This window comes from Rhipicephalus microplus, chromosome 7, assembly GCF_043290135.1.
Source record: "Rhipicephalus microplus isolate Deutch F79 chromosome 7, USDA_Rmic, whole genome shotgun sequence".
Classification (NCBI taxonomy): Eukaryota; Metazoa; Arthropoda; class Arachnida; order Ixodida; family Ixodidae; genus Rhipicephalus; species Rhipicephalus microplus.
In genome coordinates this window covers 21,949,540-21,969,393 of record NC_134706.1, presented here as the reverse complement: position 1 = coordinate 21,969,393, position 19,854 = coordinate 21,949,540, and the positions used below count along the sequence as shown (strand labels likewise).

Sequence of the window (19,854 nt, the reverse complement as noted above, 5' to 3'; positions counted from 1 at the left end):
TTCCACCTGAGGGGTGAAGACTCGAGCTACAGGCAAGAGTGTGTGTTGTGTCTACCACTATCGAGCGAAGACGCATGGCAACAGCTGCGTGTGTGAAGCTGACGTGTTTCCGGCGATGAAGTTTGGAGCCTGGAGAGCGGTCAATTGAAGACGCGAGGTTTCCTGGAAGAGAAACTTCGGAAGCAGCGGAGTGAAAACAACACTAGACTTTGAGTGAGTGATTCTCGGAAGAGTATCATCCAGACTTTTGTTTCAAGAACTTTGGACTGAATAAGTTTTCTAACTCTTTAGTCTTTAAGTGTCTTGGTTGTTCGATGCATGCGACTGCATTGTAGTGCGTATTGTTGTCTGTGTCCTCATTAACACGGCTTTACTCGTGGGAAAATATTTTCACTCCAACTATTTTTTTAACCTCCTTGGTCACTACTCTGTCTTTTTGTCACTGCTTCATGCCGGCATCACATCAAGGTGTTGTAACAATATCTGCGGTTTAACGTCCCAAAACTGCGATATGACGATGAGGGACGCTGTTTCCAGGCTCCGGAAATTTCTGCCACCCGGTGTTTTTTTAACGCGCCCTAACATCGCACAGTACAAGGGCCTCTATCGTTTCACCTCCATAGAACCTGGGACCTTCGGTTCAGCAGCCGGGCGTCTTAACCGCTACACTACCGGGACGGACTAAAAAAATTGTGTGCATGTCCACACACAATGCATGTCTTCTGTCCTAAAAATTCATTCCAATGGGTTATGTACTAGCCACTGGCTGACAGCTACAAGGTATTAAAAAAAGACTGGCTTAATTGGTCAAAAAGATAGTGGTTATTTCCTGACTCCAAAGCAACCAGCAAACACGTGCACGTTAATGACAACAAGACCACGTGGCAGATGTCTGTTCTCATACGTTCATGCTCTGGCTCATACTATCGAAATACTTCGACAATGTTATCACTTTATTTTGTCGATGCTTGTCGACTCCCTCACACGAATGTGCTGCGACCGTCATTTTGTATGGGTATGTTTTCTCCGATGCACGCGTGTCAATCTTATCGCACAGCAAACGCCTTATCGTTCTTGAATAAGTGTTCTCTCGTACTCGAGTTTCGCTGACTTTCTCCGTTCACCCTTAAGATAAAAGGAATGAAAACCTACGTGGTATTTTTAGGCCATTATCAGTGATAACGTCCCCCCCCCACCACTTGCCTAAGTTCTGTGGAAAATTCATAAGAGCATAGAGAACACGGACGCCCGTACGCGCTCACAGAGCGGCTGGCATCTTGTAACTGCCTCGGATAACAGCGAGTGGAGCAGCGGCAACTCAGGCGATGGCTTCAAGCAACGTGAATTTTGACCCGGACAGCTTCGCGAAGTTCGACAGTCAGTCAAGTCAATCCGCGGATGAAGTCCTCAGAAGAATTCATTTCCAAGGTTCGCTCACCGAGAATCATCAAGTTCTGGAAGTCGGGTGCGGGACGGGACGCTTCGCTCGGCAATATTTGCTCACTCACTGCCGAATCTGCCGGAGGATTGTGGCCACGGACTGCGATCCGGACATGATCGACTTTGCGAAGAAACATTTTGCGCATGACGACATCGTGCACGACCTACTAGACATCACCACACCCTGCTTGGATATGTTCCTGGAGAGATACGGAAAGTTTGACAGGGTCTTCTCGTTCCTGGTGTTTCACATGATTAGGGACCAGAAGACAGCGTACGCGAACATTGCCAAGTTGCTTAACCCCGATGGCGAATGCCTGGTGGTCGCTATGTCGAGCCTTGATACAATGGACGTGTGGCTTGAGGTGTACAAAATGCCGAAGTGGAAAGGCCGTATTCCGGTAAGTTTACCGTCTGTCAGCTGTATTGAGGCAACAATAAAGGTAAATAGTTTATCTTTGTAGAATGTCAATGCCTGAGAGCCTGTAAAACATCGGTGATATGCACGGTTATCAAAAAGTTGCGATCAGTAGACGATGACAATTGGACGTGACTGTACCATATTGGTCTGTCGGCGGATCACTCCATCTAGTCGTAAATAACAGTGGAGTACGAGCTATATATTCTGCAAAAACAAGTTTCACAGCTGCCTTGATTTTTGCCGCCAGTAAAACAACCGCCTCTTCGTTATTTTTATCTGCGTCATGTCTATTCTGTTAGGCCCAAATGCTTCGAAAAATTCAGCCCGATAGCCTTAGAACGTAGGGTATAAAGCCCCTTGCAGAAAGGTAGCAGGCGTTCAGCAGTTTCCTCCTGCTGCCCGCACGCAGCGTATAGTGTCTATATTCCTATATAGACATGCATCGTGTCGCTGTAGACACACATTCATCTGTAGGCACACATGGGTAGGGCACCAGCTGCGTTACAGTTAGATATGGTGGTGTACAGCGACGTAGCAGCCCTCTGTGCAATTGATTCGTAGCTCTCAAACGACCCACGATGAAAAACAATCGCAGTTACTCACAATGCAGAATAAAATACAAATAGTGAATTTCAGCTGCGTTCATAAAGGAAATCGCATTATTTAAGGTTACCCTAAAAACTGGTATTCTTGCAGATGGGCACTTTGAACTGCGCGAACGGTATGTAACCTGTTAAAACGGCTTTCGCTTTAAAACGAAGAATTTCAGGAAATGTTTATCCAAAATCTAGATGGGAGCCGACAGATGGAAGAAACACGTAGTGGGATAGTCAGATTGAACTGTGGAAGTGCCTCAGACAGGCTGGCCGACGTTTCGATAGGAAGACCTATCTTCGTCAAAGGCGCCTTATCATCCTTGGCGTGTTAGTTTTGAGAGGGTTAATAGTGATGTCATCTTCTAGTGGTGACACGCGCCACCACCAGATGACGTCACTATTAACCCTCTTAAAACTAACACGCCAAGGATGACAAGGTGCCTAGGGACACGCGCCACCACCAGAAGATGACGTCACTATGAACCCTCTTAAAACTAACACGCCAAGGATGACAAAGTGCCTTTGACCAAGGTAGGCCCTCCAATCGAAATGTCGGCCAGCCTGTCTGAGGCACTTCCACTGTTCAGCCTGACTATCTCTCTACGTGTTTTCATGTGTCAGCTCCCATCTAGATTTTGGATTAACGTTTTCTGCAATTCTTAGTTTTCAAACGAAACACGTTTTAGCAGGTTACTAACCGTTAGCGCAACTCAAGGTGCACACCTGCAAGAATACACGCCGGAGGCACTTCCACTGTTTAACCTGACTATTTCAGAAAATGTTCATACGAGACAAGTACTGCGAGGTTCCCAGAACACTTTCACCAGTCCATAGTCACTCAGTACATGCCTTTAGTGTCCTTTTAATAAAGTGGCGTGTTACAGTGCATTTTCTGTTTACTATTGCCTGCTTACCTGCATGAACGTAAGAACGTGAAAAATTTTAGAACATGATTGTCGCTGGCTCAAGGGCCAGGTATGTGAAGTGCTACGTTGATGGTATGAATGTATGCTTTTTTTTTTGGTCCCTTCTCAATACGCAGCTTTTCCCGTTAGTCATGTGGTCCTTTCTTGATACCGGCAACTCAGTGGCGTTATGAAGAAATGATACACTAGAGTACTGTAATAGTATGTCAAGAAGATACCAAATATCGCTGTTCCACTTGTACAGAATTACATAAATACAGCAGCAACTCTCACTATTTGTAATGGACTTAATAATGAAATGGTTTACAAGCGGATAAGCACCGTTCCTATAATTTACCACTATTATTTCCTCATAACTTGGTGGAATTATAAGGAACAATATTTTTTCATATGACCACTGGCGAGCCAGACTAAGTCATTTGTAACGTCTCCGACCACAGGACCCGCGAAACGTTTTCAATGCTTCCGTCAACTTCAACCGGATCAAATCAGCGGCACAGGTTGAAGCCGAAGTCAGAGACACTTTACGTGGAACCGGTTTGCAGTGCATCTCCTGCGAAGTTGAAGATTCCTGCTGGAAGTTCGACTGCATGGACTCCCTTCTCGGTAAGCCACGAGAAAATCAAACTCACTGGTCTTTTATGCATTCGCCTAAGGTGACTCGAAGCTCAAGGCCATCTTCTCTTTGTTCTCTTCCAATGTATCGATCCTGCCACTCCACCCTTCGAAAACTTTAATTCTGGCCCCAACGTCGTTTTGCGCTGCATCTGAGATCGGAGGCACCTCCCCTTGTATGAGATTGCCTCTGTAATCGTGCCACGTTTCAACAAGTTACGATGTCGTGTGTTGATGTCATCAGGAGATGTTACGCTACGTTAGATTATTATGACGTCACAAATTCTGGTGGTCTATGGCGTCATTACGCGCTTGTGATTTCTAGCATCACTCGTGCCCGGCGCTGCGGGATGATGCGGACCGTCAAATTTCATGTTTCATGAAACATTTGAGGCTTTCTTTCTTCATAAGAGGCCTCGTTTGAACGCAGTTTAGCCAAGATTGTCGAGCAATAGCCAATACTACACCGCGAAGTGTGCCGCGATCATGTCCCACACGTAGGCACCCCTGCTCGACAAGCAACGCAGAGTGGTCCACATTTTTTCTATGAACATCGCTTTTTGTATGAACACACTTTTTATGAACTCGACGCCATCTGGCCAGGCCCACTAGGGGATGGTCAGGTTAAACCTGACCACCCTCGCGCGCGCCCTCTGGGCGGCCAGAATTTAGAACACCTGCTTGCCACGCAGATCACTATGGTTCGATCGACACTCTAACCCAGAAATGTTTATTATTTGCAGAAAAGTGTTTTATGCCAGTGTCCACTAAGACTTCAGGGACGTACTTCTGTCTCAGAAATGACGTTTTTAAGCAATGGCACCAAATGAGAAAGTAAAAAAACAATCTAGAAAGAAATTTCCTCGCTGGGCGTCGAACCTCTGTCTTCTAGTGATTCTGTGAACAGCACCCGGTGAACTACCGCTTGAGCTAATGTTTTTTTTTTCTTATTACAGTTGTGCTATTCAGGCAATTGATGTTCTCTGTACGAACGCACCTTATATCTTTCACTTATTTTATCGCTCTGTGCTCTCGGTTGGCGAAGCGGTGCGATGCCACCGTCTGTGAGAGCTCAAGAGAAGTACTGTGGCATGATGCACTTAAAGCATGGCTTTCGAGATTGGAAGCTGGTGCGCAGTCTTTGAGGCTATGGTTGAACCTCTCGATAGCAACGTAAAACCCAGACCGAGCGAGCGTTGGAGTCGCCGACTCAGTTGTGTTCTTTGCCTTCCGCTTCACGTTCGTACGTGACAGCTCGTTGTTCAAGTCGTGCAGCTTCCACACGCACAAACTATGTTTCACGGCTGACGACTGCGAGTGTGATGTCACCGGCTTACATTTCATGAAATATGAAATTGCTTCAGTGAGCACTGCAGCCAGGCAACGATGTCGATGGGTGAATGTCGTGCCTTGGTGGACCGAAACGGAGGCCAGCAGGACGTGCGAGGCCGAGTGCATTCGGTGCTCGAGCTACGCACCTTTGCGTTTCGCGTTGTTGAAGTGCAGTATGCGTGAGCGCAGGTGCAGGTTTCAGGTGCGCACGCCTGCACGTCGTGCTCTTTCTGTCCATAACTTACGCTTTTTAAAGACGTGCATATCCGTGTTTATTGTGTGTTTGTTGAAGCCATCTCTGTTGGAGATCAACGTTATGCTGTGCTCCGGTATATGTTAGAAGCGTATACCAAAATGGTTAAATGACGTTCGTCGGTGGTAGTAGTCGCAAGGGAAACGTACCACTAGGCGTCGAAGAGGATGTGTCTACGTCAAGTGACGCCATAGCCATGAAACGCAAATATAAATTGTACAAGCTTTCGTATATCACTAAACGATAAGCAACACTTCTATGAAGACACACATATCAATTCTTGTGACGAAGGCATCACTACACGATAAGTACTACTTCTATGAAGCCACTTTCGTGTTATACCAATTCCTATGACGGAGGAATCACTACATGATAAGCACTACTTCTATGAAGACACCTTCGTGTTATACCAATTCCTATGACGGAGAAATCACTACACGATAAGCACTACTTCGATGAAGAGACACTTTCGTGTTATACCAATCATATGACGAAGGAATCAGCCAAGTTTTTTTTTATTTTACTTGCATCTTTCTTCATTTTCGGTTATGCACAAAATGATGATTTGTCGCTCCCAACCAACGGCACTGGTGCCGGAAGTTTTTCGAAATGAACTCTTAGCGCTATCACGTTATAACCTGAGCTGCCGATGTGCCTGACATGCCCCTGTGAGCGAGCTGCTGATTTACTCTGTTTTTCGTTTAGCGCAAATATAACACAAAACAGCATTCGCTGCACCTTCGCGAAGGGCTAAACCAGAGCCTATAAACAATGAGATAAAGACCCTCTCACGACTCAGCTAAGTTAAGGAAAGCCCTCGTGGTAAGACTCCATATCTAAATTTTTATTTACGCCGGGCTGGTATGGCAGCTTCCCCGAACTGTTGTTTTTTGTGGAGTGCTTGAGACTGCAGATTATGATCTTCTTTCATGTAAACGCCAGTTCAAAATTACTTCTGGTGCCATCTTTCGACTCCTTCGACAAGATTCAAATCCACCGAATGTACTTTCTTCCGGCTGTTTGCCCTTTGAATTCGTCCAACGGGAAAATTGCCAGTACCTTGCAGGAGTTTCTTGGTGGCTCAAGAATATTTCTTCTGGCGAATCAATGTTGACCCATCATTTCCTGCGCTTTCAGATTGACTTTATTGATATGTGGGGTTTAACGTCTCAACACCATCATATGATTATGAGAGACGCCGTAGTGTCTCCGGAAATTTCGACCACCTGGGATTCTTTAACGTGCACCAAAATCTGTGCACACGGGCCTACAGCATTTCCGCCTCCACTGGAAATGCAGCCGCCACAGCCGGGTTTCGATCCCGCGACCTGCGGGTCAGCAGCCGAGTACCTTAGCCGCTAGATCACCGCGGCCGGCTTCCTGCGTTTTCAGATCGTGTTGTTTGTTAGTTTGAATTGTCCGCTTGGTTTGATGTATGCGCACTTTCGTATTTATCAGTTTGAATGTTTTAGTTTTTGTTTGTTTGTGTGTTTTTTTTAATTTCAATGTACAAAATCTAATGTATAATTTTAGAATTGTTCAAACTACCCGTTCTTGGCCCATCTCCCTGCCCGGGCTTCAGTCACGGATGCAAGGTTCTACAATATGCTACTATACCATTTTGCCGAGCTAAAACAGCAGCAGCAACAACAAAGTTATCTCGGAGCTGCCCCCTCCACTTGGAAAGTACAAAAAAGCGACGTCTGCGTTACTCTCCTTACTGACGTCTATAGATGAGGAAAGCCATGCAAAAGCGAGCGAAAACCTGACTTCGTATATGTGTTGTAGTAAATCAAACTTATGCGAGTGTTTAATATATGGTGATCAAAGCGGGACATATATTGATAATCAAATAAGTAACAGATAATAAGGGTATATTCGACGTTCGTATAACGTCCAGGGTAAATGCCCATAGAACTTTTGCTCTCACTTTTGTAGGACTGTATGCTATTGTTTTTTATATTTTTTTTATTTGTACCAATCAAGAGGAGGGGGTTAGCCGTCGCCAAGCAACGGTGACAAAAACTCCTTCGTTTATTTTCTATTTGAATAAAAAAAATAGTCACGCTATATAGTTTTCGCCCTCAGACATACTATACGAATGCGTCAGAATATTGTCGGCGTATTGCTCTTCACTCACTGCTACTCTTTCTTCTCTTTTACAGGCATCCTCCTAACGATTTTTCCATTCAAGGCGTTCGTTCCTGCTGAGGAGTGGGGATGCTTCCGCGATTCATGGGAGGAACTGATGCACCAGAAGCTGTCCCCTACCCAAGGAGAGCCATTGGCATTGAAGTTCACATTTTACGTAGTGCACGGAAGGCTATCTACCGATTAGAGTGCAATAAATATCATAAAGTTCATTCTCATCCGGAGCAGTGCGGAAACTCTCGACGGTAATTGTCGATGCGTGGAACTGAAATATCCGCGACGTGGAACCTAATCATAGTATTTAGGCAGTGTTCGTGTATACTTGCAGCATGACACTCAAGCAACGTTTGTTCTTTCATTGTGTATTTTTGTGAAGAACAGTGCCACAAACCTGCTCATCTGTAGCGATAGGCATGAACCACGGATTTATTGAACCATTGAGTTTCACACATTATTTGCTAAAGCCTTTTCTTTCTAAAGAGAAGTAGGTTGGTGTGGTAGTTCAGCAACCATGAGAAATATAGGAAGTACATGGCATTGTCTAGACTTTGGGCTGGTGCCTGTGAATGTACTTGTGGCTTTGTTTACGTGTGTATGCCTTTTGTCTACTGTTTTAAATAAAATAAAGGCTCGTTGTTAACCAAGCGATTTTATTTTTGTAATGTTCAGCCCGAAAGGGTAAATATGATGAAGTTGGACTGCTGAACTGTTGGAACTGAGCTTCGTATTGCGACACTACGGCTTTGGGCCACACGCCGCCACACAGAGCACAAAGTACGAAGCTTTGGCAAATGCACATTGAAAACAATAAACTACGCCTACAAACAGGACCCAAGAAGACGTGAACGGGGCTGTTGGCATATTTCTTTTTGTATCCTGCATGTAGGCGCATTTTTTATGCTTTCCACGTCTTAACAACTACCCCACCCCCTCTTCGCTTCTTGAGTTAAAATGTCCGTATTACACGTCATTCCCAAGCTGGCTGAATCACCCCACATTGCGGCTCCTTTAGCCACTAACGCCAAATTCATCTGTAGTGTATTACTTTGAAACTGTGTGTATTAGTGTGCGTTCGTACTCGAACACGTCCATAAAAGAGCATCAGCTTCAGCAACAACCCTATGAATCATAAACTTAGACAAACATCACAGCAAGGGTAATCCTCGGATAACGCGTACCTGTAATCGTACGATTTTTAACAAACGTGCCGCAATAACATTTACCTGTTGTCATTATCTAGGGCACATTATGCGACACTAGAAGACATCAGTCGCAGTTTATTGAAAAAAAGTCAAAATTAAGTATCTTTAACATCCTTCTACTCCATTCATTCTTGGCCACTGCTAACTAGCCGTTTATGATATCAGCTATATTTGGACGACGCTAGACATCACTGGTGAATCTGAACCAACACCCTCTGACATCAAAGCCGACATTTGCCATAAATAGCCATTGTTATACCCTTTCCAAGCCGACATTAGCCAATGATAGCCATCACTGTAGCCTTCACAAGCCAACATTTAGTAAGCACTTGTGATAGCCACTAATTATGTGGCAGTGAGGTAGCTTAATTCACACAGAAGGGTTATAGGCAGCGCAATGTTGTCTCACTATGCCCCTTTTTGCGTACACAGTGAAGGTATCTAACATGGCCACATGTGTCCATTCCATTCTACAGCAACAGATATACAGGGCACCCCAGTTGTCAAGCAGCACGATTAAAAAAAAGAGGAACTGCGCTACTGCGAAGCAAACCTATAGTGCATGCCATTCCCAGAATACTGAAGTACCCACTACTGATTTTTTTCGCCAATGACTATAAAACAATCAAACTAATTATACTGGTAGCTTAAAATTACTCACATAATTATCAAAAGTTCAATGAGTCAGATGTACGCAGGTTGAAATGGCATCTGTCTGTGATACGTGCAACAACGAATCAACTGTGGGCTCAGTTTTTTTTTTTCTGTGAATAAAGAAAGCCGCAAAAGAAAGCAGCGCCCTCAGTTATGTTTTCTGGAATCCACCTCTTTGCCTCTTTTCTGTTGCCAGACACAGCGTTTTGCCCTTTAGCAAGAGTACAAGTCGGGAGCCAACAATAATGCGCCATAGTTTCGCGGGGATTTATTCCGCTTGACCAGTACGTCGCTATCACCATTCATATCTCATGGTCAACTGTTCTCATTGATAACGCAACCGTGTCATCGTTCTGCTTAGAGCAATCACAGCCTGACTGTGTAAGATTAAGGCGGCGCGTCTCTTCGGGCTGAAAATGGCAGATAGCACGATCCGTATTTTTCTTTTTCTTTCTACATTTACTTCATTGCTATTGGCTATCTCAAAGTGAGCTTGTTTGAGAGCACTTCTTTCTGATGCGCGCAGTGGTATAGTCACGTGTTATTTTTCGTATTTCACGGGCTTTCTTTATTGACCAGAAAAAAACGAGCACGCAATAAGTACGTTGTTGAAAGTAGCACATAGAGATGTCATTTCAACATGCGCACATCTGCCTCTTTCACACTTTGATAATTAGGAGAGCACTTTTTGGGTTACAAATATGGTCGTGACTAATTAGTTAATTATCATTAACAAAAAATAGTAGTGGCTACCGCAGTTTACTGGAAACAATATGCGTGAGCTTCGCTTCGCGTAACGCCATTGCTCTTTTTTTTTTAATTGCGCTGTGGATAATTGGGTTGGCCTGTATACGGTGCCATGATGGCCCACAAAATCACGTCAATAGTCCACAATAGTGCAACACTCTAGACAATACAACGGGACACTCGAAAACAACAGCCTGCATTAGGAAGAGGCGGGCTTGCGCATAAAACAAGCATCTCCGAGAGAAGCTTTCCTTAGAGGGAAGCTTACGTTGTAGCAACCTTGCTATTTGTGACAAGGTTCAACAAGTGATGAAATTTCATCCGAGGTTGTCATTCATCAAGGTAGCCAGCGAGGTAGTCATTCTCCCAGACAGTTCGAGAATGGACTCATTAAAAAAGTCATGGTTGATTGTTCTGCCATAGGAATCGGTGTAACGCAAAAGTAAAAGGGGTCCTTATCGAAGTAGTTTAATGTTCATTGTACACTGATTCAAGAGAGCTTGTGCCATGTCTGTTAATGTTTGTAGCACAGTTAACATGCCCCCCCCCCCCCCATTTTTTCGCCATGACATACAAAAAGAAAAATTACCATTTAAAGGAGGTACCCACCTACCCCCTCAAAAATATGTCTGCCTGCGCCCTTACTTAGAGTATCTAATTTGCCTTAACAAGACCTCGCTAAGAATGAAGGGAAGAAGGGGAATTTTAAGGGCTCGTTTTTTTTATTAACAAATAAAAACAAGCCTCAAAAATTTCTTTTTTTTGATTTCATAGCCTACTTAGCCATTCATGTTCAAATTTTCTAACACCACGATCCTTGACTGGTCATCAATGTAAAGTTATTAGGGAGTGTTTGAATAGGAGCCCCAAAGCACTTTGCATGTGCTCACTTTGAGCCAAGTACGAGCTAAAAGTTATCAAATGGGGTCTGTAGTGCTTTGAACGCCCCCCCCCCCCCCTTCACAGAGCCATCACATCACTAGGAGCTAGCACGTTTGCCTGAAGCAAACATTTCGGGGCGGGCTTTGCTGCTCCTGTTGAATTCGAGAAAAAGCGTCCCCAACGCTACACCCATATCCTGTTTACGTCTCGCGCAACGCAGCATCCTCAACGCTATTTCCTTGGGGCCCCAAAACGATTGGGGCCCCGATTCGAAAATACTCCAATCTCTAAACAATGCAAGGTGGCCATGTACTATCTTGCTGCACAATGCTATCGCACATTGCCCCTCTTAGCCTCAGCAATAGCATCTTTGGGTCACACAGGTTCGCGTTCCACACTCTGGCTACGGTAAGATATGATATGACGAGAAACGTGATCATGTCAAGTCCACGTATACAATTAAGGATACAATAACGAACACTCAAAGACGCAACTGCCTACGTTTAGACACAGTGTATGAGCCCACAAAACGAGTATCGCTGTCCTACGGTTCTCTTGAAAAGCCCGCACGAGGTGCACCGGTGTTGAAGTGCGTCCCAAAGTTCAGCCAACTATGAAGTTTAACCGTGACGATTACGCGAGCTTCAATCATTACTTCAGTCAGTTCGAGGACGAACTGCTGAAGAAAATACGCTTCCGCCGTCCACTGACCGAAAATCAGCAGGTTCTCGAAGTAGGGTCTGGTACGGGACACTTTGCAAGCCTGTTTCTGACACACCATTGCGAACCGTGTAAGAGGATAGTTGCCACAGACTTCGATCCCGTCATGATGGACTTCGCGAGGAAACATTTTTCGCACAAGCAGATCGTCTACGACACGCTCGATATCACCAGTCACAGCGTGAGTGATTTCCTAGGGAAGTACGGCAAGTTCGACAGGATCTTCTCTTTCCTGCTGTTCCACTTGGTGGAGGACCAGAAGACAGCCTACGCGAACGTCGCCAAATTGCTTAACGACGACGGGGAATGCCTGGTGCTTGCTTTCTCCAGCTTCGATTTCGCGGACGTGTGGGAGGAAGTCTGCAAGACGCCGAAATGGACAAACCGTTTACCGGTAAGTTGACCATTCGACACCCTATTAAGCCCCGGTGGTAGAACGCCTGCTGAAACCTTCATTACTTGACGCTATGTCGTGACCCATGTTCGAACCCATGAAATAATTACTGGTGTAGTAGAGCAGCAAAACTGTAAAGCAGTATTTACGTCTAGGCCAGCTTGACCATCGTGATAGGACATCATTTTCGTGCTGAATAGGCGGTTCTCGCTGTGCGTTCTGCCGTGATGTTACACACCTTTTTCTTCATAGACCGAATGACACAATGCATTCGCGTTGACATACCATAGTGTCTTGGTGAGTCGACTTACTTGATTCTGACATCTGAATCGGTGCACCGACTGCAGTAGGCCACTTAACAGTACCACACGGTAATAAAATAACGAACGAGTAAAGCAGGCGCGAGCGTTAAACAAAAATGTTGCGGTGTGAAATGGAATGCATGAAACAAGTTAAAAAAAGAGAGAGACATAGAAAGAAACTGAGAGAGCAAAAGAACGCAATAGAAAAGAGACAAATAGATTATTCGAGAGAAATAAAGGGAATACAGATATCAAAAGACTGAAACACAAAGATAAACAAAGAAAGAAATACAATGAATGATACTCGACAACGAGATTTAAGAACAGAAAGCAAGATATAACAAGAAAGAAACAAAGAAAGGAAGAGATAGACTTCCTGGAACAGGCAGTGATAATTAGGGAGAGAGAAAAAGTATAGGAAGAAAGAGAAAGTCAGAAAGGAAGTGCCAAGAAGGAGAAAGAAATATGCATTGCGAGAAAAAAACAAAAATAAACATATTCCAAAAATTAATACGAGAAACAGATGAAACTAGAAAAAGAGCGAAAAACAAAAAGCCACATTGAAGGAAACACACCTCCACTTCTTCCTCAGGCTTGGCAGCGCTAGTGCAAAGCCGCCTTTTCTTTTTATTTATTTAAATTGCACTCTTCGCGAAGGCGTACGTAATGCACCCAACTTGACTAAGAGTTGGTTGTTGTTTTGATGTGTACTTGCGTAACGAACAATCGTTGAAAGGGCAACGTTCCTGACACGAACCTCCTACCAAGATATCCTAAAAAATGGAAAATAGACAATCACCCAGTTATAGTACGAAGCCACAATGAAATCCACGCGTATTTCTCAGAAAGAAAAGCTTCTTAATAGCCTAAAAATGTGTCATCTTCCGGGGTTCAAACCCGGAACCAACGCAATTTTAGGGTGGTTGTTTTACCATTTGAGCTGGCCAGGAAACTTGCAATTGGCCGGGCGAGGATGAATTCATCGACAGCTCTAAGCCCATGGACATAAGTAACGCATGGCCGGAGCGTCCCGCAGCGTCCCAAAGCACGTTCCGAAGAACCAAACAAAGTTCATCCATCCATCCATCCATCCATCCATCCATCCATCCATCCATCCATCCATCCATCCATCCATCCATCCATCCATTCATTCGAGATGGTGGGTGCGCGGCGTGTTTTCCGACGGGTGCCCGCGATCTCGGAGGCCATGAGTAACGCAATTTAGTTCTGTGAAGACCCGCAAGAGGGCGGAAAGGACCCGAGTAATTTGCGTTCGCGCCATCGCCAAGACACCTTCTTCTGCTCAAGAGACATGGGAGGGTTTCGTCATAATAATGACAATGTGGTCGCGTGCAACCATTATTTGGCATTGATATATCTGAAGCTAAATGTTATCGCACAACGTCATTTTTAGCGTCAACAAAAACATATTCCAGTTTTTTTTTCTTTCTAGAGCAACCAACAGATACGATATGTTGGCCGACGCGATTATGCTTATAGGGTCACAATCAGGCACAATTTTTGTTGCCAATACAATAGCTTCTCACCGACACAATTGCGTACATTAAAGTGATGCCCGTGCCCATATCAAACAAGCATTGCGGTCCTACATTTTTTCAGGACAAAAATAGAGTGAAGGCCCTCCACGTTGGAAGTAACTCCATCACATTCAACATCCAAAGAGAAACTTACCACTCTCTTAGTAGGTTGATGATTTTGCTAACACATTGATCCCAATGCGTCAGCTAATGTCAATTCGCGTTTCATTTCACATCCACCGGAGGAGTTGCAGATAGCCTAGCCATGACCCTCTAAATTGTTTTATTTTTGTTTAGTGGTTTTCATTCCTTCTTTCTTCCTTATTAACCAGCCTCTCTGTCTTGCTATTCCCTTTCTCTCTCTCTCTCTCTCTTTATCTATCTATCTATCTATCTATCTCTGGCTTACATGTAATGGTTTTGATTGAAAAATAGCGAATAATATTAGAATCCTCAAGGCTCTCACCGATTCTTGCCCCGTTGTAGTAATATCGCTTAAATATCAGCAACATATTTATTAAAGGGCATGGCATCTATCACAAAGGCCGCTTATCTCGGATTTCACTATCTTTGTTAAAACATGTCGGTCACTTAATTTTTATTTTGGCCAAATTTTTGTATAGTAGGTGGTAATTTTATTAGTGATACACACTCCAAAAGAGACAGTGACCAGATAACCGAAGGGCGATCACCAGCTTCCGTGCCTGATTTCGATATTATTTGCTAATATGTTCATCGCGATGATGTCACCGACATACTTGTGAGGTAGTATCCGACTTTATTTCCGACGGCTGATTGGTTAATATCGCCTTTTATCGCTTTCATTTCACGCAACTGCCAGAATTATTGCTTCCAGTTAAGCACTCGTAGATTCAGTTCGAGTACTCTGTGGCACGTCTCCTATTCTTAAAAAAACAGCGTCATTATTTGATTCCTGAACCTCATCTTTTCCTACAGAATCCACGGACTATTGTAAACTCCTTCTTCAACTTTCATCGCGTCAAGTCAACAGCACAGGTTGAAGCGGATGTCAGGGACGCATTGCTTGGAACCGGACTGCAGTGCATCTCCTGCGAAGTTCATCATCACTCCTGGAAGCACGAAAACATGGAATCTCTTCTTGGTGAGCCACGCTTCAAAAGCGATAAGGTTGCTAGATAGAATTGTTCTTAAATTGGGAAACCTGGGCAAATTTTCGGAAGAACATGGCTTGCAAATACCATGTGCTGCCGATATACCATCGTATTACAAGTAACGGCAGTGTCAGGAAATAAGAGGAATGGTCAAGTCCTGCTGCAAAAAATAAAATCAGTGGCTCAAAGCATTAGCCACAGGGTTTTCCTCTTTACGATTATCGAGGTCTTAGACACTGTAATTTAATTCAAGAAGTGCTGTTTCTTGGGCGAGTTGGAAATTCATACTCGGAAGGGCAGCGCTAGCGCATCCGGATGAAAGGAAGACACACTAACACACAGACAGAAGCGCTCTAGCAACTGGTTTTCATTGAAAATCTGACTCATTTAAAGACGTCGAATTTTAAATGCGGAGCATTTTATAGTCACACCTACTCGCAGGTCCGGTGGCGACGGTGTCGTCGATACCCCCACTGCGCATGCTCACGTTTCGAGCCAACTGATGCTCCTCTCTCTCTCGCTCTCACTCTCTCTCATTCTTTCTTTCTTTTTTTCTGTCTCTTATTCTTTTTTTCTGTCTCTTACTCTCTCTCTGTCTCTCGCCTCGCAAGGCCGACAAAGTGAGCGTCTGCTAGTAGAAACCGACTGCTCACGCTGCACAATCATTCACTGGCCACGCCGTATATGTAGGCACTGGGTCACGCGTTTGGAGTTCTATCAGGGCGTCTTTACTTGGCTTTCTCTTGACTTGGCGCTTTGCTTGACTCGAGTAGTTACGATGGAAGCAGTGGTAACTTCAGCCAGTAGTTGGGCACAACCCAGCATCAGCGTCCCACCACTCGTTGAAGGGAACGGTTCTTCTTCAATCAATGGGCAAGAATAAGAAGGATGAAATAACACACAAGAATGGAAACTTGGGCTAGTTGGTGCGTAGTCATATTTGCAAGATGTTTCAGCGCGCTAACAAAGGAAAAAGGACTTTCTGTCTACCCTGTCCTTTTTCCTTTGTTCGCGCGCTGAAACATCTTGCAAATATGAAATAACAATCAAGCCTTCTCAAAGCATACCCAATTACGCAACATTCACGCGATACTCCCCTCCCTCTGCAACGCAATTAATCGAATTCCCCGCGTGAGAAGCTGCGGGCAGCTTCTCTTTTCTTTTGACCACGTGACAATTTCAGTGCAATGACGAGCTCGAGAACACCATTCAATAACACCATGGTGAATCTAAGAACACGCGTTCTCCGTTCTCTTTTCAGACATGCTCCTAGCGGTTGTTCCCTTCAAGGCCATCGTCCCCGCCGAGGAGTGGGCAGACTTCGTCGATCTGTGGACGCAACTGTTGCACCGGAAGTTGTGCCCAGAGCCGGGACAGCCACTGGCGTTGAAGTTTGCCGTCTACGTCGTTCACGGCTGCCGAGCTACCGCACAATAAATGAAATGAGTGCGTGGGGTACTCGTCATCGTTCGGTGCAAAAAGTAAAACCACTTGATACGGAGTGGCCAAAGCTCTAAAAGAGCTGAATACTGATCAAGGTGGAAATCCGCACTGACCACAAAAGGCGCTCAAACTGAGGGACGAAAAAAAATATGCTTTCCTCGTCGTTCGTGTTTCGTGCCTTCCATTAACAGTGAAACATTTGTTTTCAAGCCAATACCTTGACCTAAGATAGGTTTAGTTGGCCCTTTGGTAAAGGCACAAATACATAGTAAGATATATATATATATGTATATATATATATATATATATATATATATATATATATATATATATATATATATATATATATATATATATATATATATATATATATATATATATATATATGTGTGTGTGTGTGTGTGTGTGTGTGTGCGTGTGTGTGTGTGTGTGTGTGTGTGTGTGTGTGTGTCTTTCTTCGTAAGAGGAAGTCTGCATTTCATAATATGATTGATAAAGATGGTGATCATTGGCGGGCGCTTATGACCAACAACAATGAAAATAGCAAAGGCACTGACCTTCCAGCCGGCGTTTTAGGGGGAAAAGACGGCAAACAAAAGCTAATGTGGACATCCTCGTTAGTCAACTTGTTATGTAGTACGAGCATCATAGGCACACCCTTCGTCAAACAGATAAATTGACGCGTTGCGCATAAACCCTACTCCACTTGTTACGTGACACGTCTCTAACATATTTCCAACCATGCCTCTTCTTTTCTTGGATATATAAAACAACTACGGTCTTGCGAAAACGGCTCGGAAACGCAGTTTTGGCAGTAAGGTGACAGATTCGAACCCGGGTCGTTTAATATAGATTGATGTTATCCCCCTTAATGTCATTACACTGTTTAAAGCCTGATTGCGTGTTTTTGTCAGTCCACTTGCAAGTCTGCATGCGTCTGTCTGACTTATTTATTTTGTGCCATCATGCCGCGTGTTCCAATTGGACGCCAACGTAAAGGCAGCCTTTTTTAAATAAGTAATGCTCATTAAGAATATCTATAGGTGCAAATAATATTAAGTGCTAGTAGTGTAGAAGTGAAATCGGTGATTGGCTTCAGTCAGAAATTAGACACTCTTTACCGTCGGATGTAAATACAAAAAAATCTTGAAGGAAACAGTCTTCCATTTCTGTATCAATGAGTTGGGCCATCATCCTACGACAACGTCGAACTGATGCTCACGATCCTTTGTTCAAGATGTTAGTCAGTATGAGGCAATGCGAAAGAGCAGGGCATTCTTTCGATTCTGCACTTTTCTGCTAGTACTCCTGCGCAGCGCGAATGGTCTAGATCAATGTAAAGTTACCCATTCATTATCACGTTTTCGGTACGTAGTACGATATGGGTTCAGAGCCCATTTCAGCTTTACATACAGCGTCTTAAGCCATATGAACATTGTGAATGAAGACGCAAATGATGAAAATTTTGCTCTTCGCACTGCTCTTAATATAATTGCTGCATTTACGTATTCTCTAAGAAAATTAAAGTGCATAGGTGAAACAGTCAATTATTTTCTTGATACTTTTGATAATTCAGAAGCCGATTAATCGTAGCTTTTTTTGTTCCGTGGCATTCAAACTAATGAGCTTTTACTTCAAATAAATTAAACGCTTCAGTGACTGTTACTTAAGTCGCTGTTAGCCATTGGTAACCAATCATCCCGAAAATTCGCCTGATTTGGCTGATGCTTCAAGAAACTGATCATATTTAGAATACGCTATCGGAAACTCTAGGATTAGCCATGACTATACAATAATAGTCATCCCTAGCCAACTCATGCGTACATTTAGCCAACACTAACAATTAAAAACTAGGCACAAGACAATGTAATAGACGTGCGCCCAAAGGCATTACTTCGCATAAACATCTTATCTGCAACACAATATCTTATCTCACGTTGCCATTTTTTTTGCGTCCACAATAGGTTATCACGCACGACCACACGTCTCTATTCCTTCCTGCAGCTTAAAGTTATGGTGCTGTGGCGCGCAACGCAATTCTGCCAATACTGCACAGCCAATGCTTCACAATACAACTGAGCACTCGATAACACCGTCGAATACAGATAAAGAGTAAGAAGAAGAAGTCATAAAGGAGGGAAGACCGGGAGGTTAGCCAGTTTAGGTACAAAGTAAGCTACGCTAAACAACATTACCGGATCTTCCCTCCGGGAGGTTAGCCAGTTTAGGACAAAGTAAGCTACGCTAAACAACATTACCGGATCGTTATCTTCGACTGCCCGATTCTGAAGGTATGTAATGGACCCCTTCTATAATTCCAAAGCCCGCTTGTGAGCACTGTGCATTCGTCCAACTGATGGTGGCACCAGTTGTGTTTCAAGTGGAGAAAAAGCCCTAGTTGCACGTACGTCTTTTATGCCTCTTTATATCAACAGGACAGAGTCCACATCGTCCGCGTCACACTGCGTGAAGCTTCGCCTGAACACACTGTTTTTCAGAAGGGACTAGCTGCCATTATTTAGCCTGGATGCATAGCAGGAAGGCCAGCTTTACATTTACCAAAAAGGTGAGCAAGGTGGCACACTGGATTGTAGTGTCTTGTAAACCTCCCTGTCTTCCTCTTTTCTCTTCTCTCTCTCTGTGAAAAGGGTCTAGTTTGTTGCTATGTTTCTCATGTCACCCAATACTTATCGTGGTTGCCAGACTTACTACGATCGCTGCAAGGCAAAGGTCTCTACCTTCTTTCTCCTATTAACACAATCTTGCACTTCTTGTCACCATGTTATGAGCGTCAACTTCTTAACCGGATCCCCCCCTTAACTTTCTGCCCCCCCCCCTCAACACGCTTCCAGTCCAGTCTGTTTTTCTTAAATACCAACGGTTAAACCGTGGCGCCACCTACGTGATGACGTCACTCATAGGATGGCGGGTCGACTTTGTCTGCTAGAACACCGCATCTTCTGCGCTTTCGCAGAAGACACCGTGCGTACTTCCCTTTCTTTGTCTTGAATGTTAGTGGTTAAAGAAGCGGTAAGACCTGATAATACGGGCAAGCAAACTACGAATCGGTGCCCCCCGGTGGCACTCTCGTGTCTAACTTCTATC

At 44.2% G+C, this 19,854-nt stretch overlaps 1 protein-coding gene across 1 annotated transcript; it reads left to right on the top strand.

Moving 5' to 3' along the window:
- Nucleotides 1-1,230: 1,230 nt before the first annotated feature.
- On the top strand, nt 1,231-16,764 carry LOC119179345 (uncharacterized). The gene is made up of 6 exons (XM_075869931.1): nt 1,231-1,841; nt 3,824-3,989; nt 7,749-7,918; nt 11,779-12,333; nt 15,131-15,296; nt 16,568-16,764. The coding sequence occupies exons 1-6, from the start codon at nt 1,326-1,328 to the stop codon at nt 16,741-16,743; spliced, it is 1,749 nt and encodes a 582-aa protein (XP_075726046.1). The 5' UTR covers nt 1,231-1,325; the 3' UTR covers nt 16,744-16,764.
- Nucleotides 16,765-19,854: the final 3,090 nt, after the last annotated feature.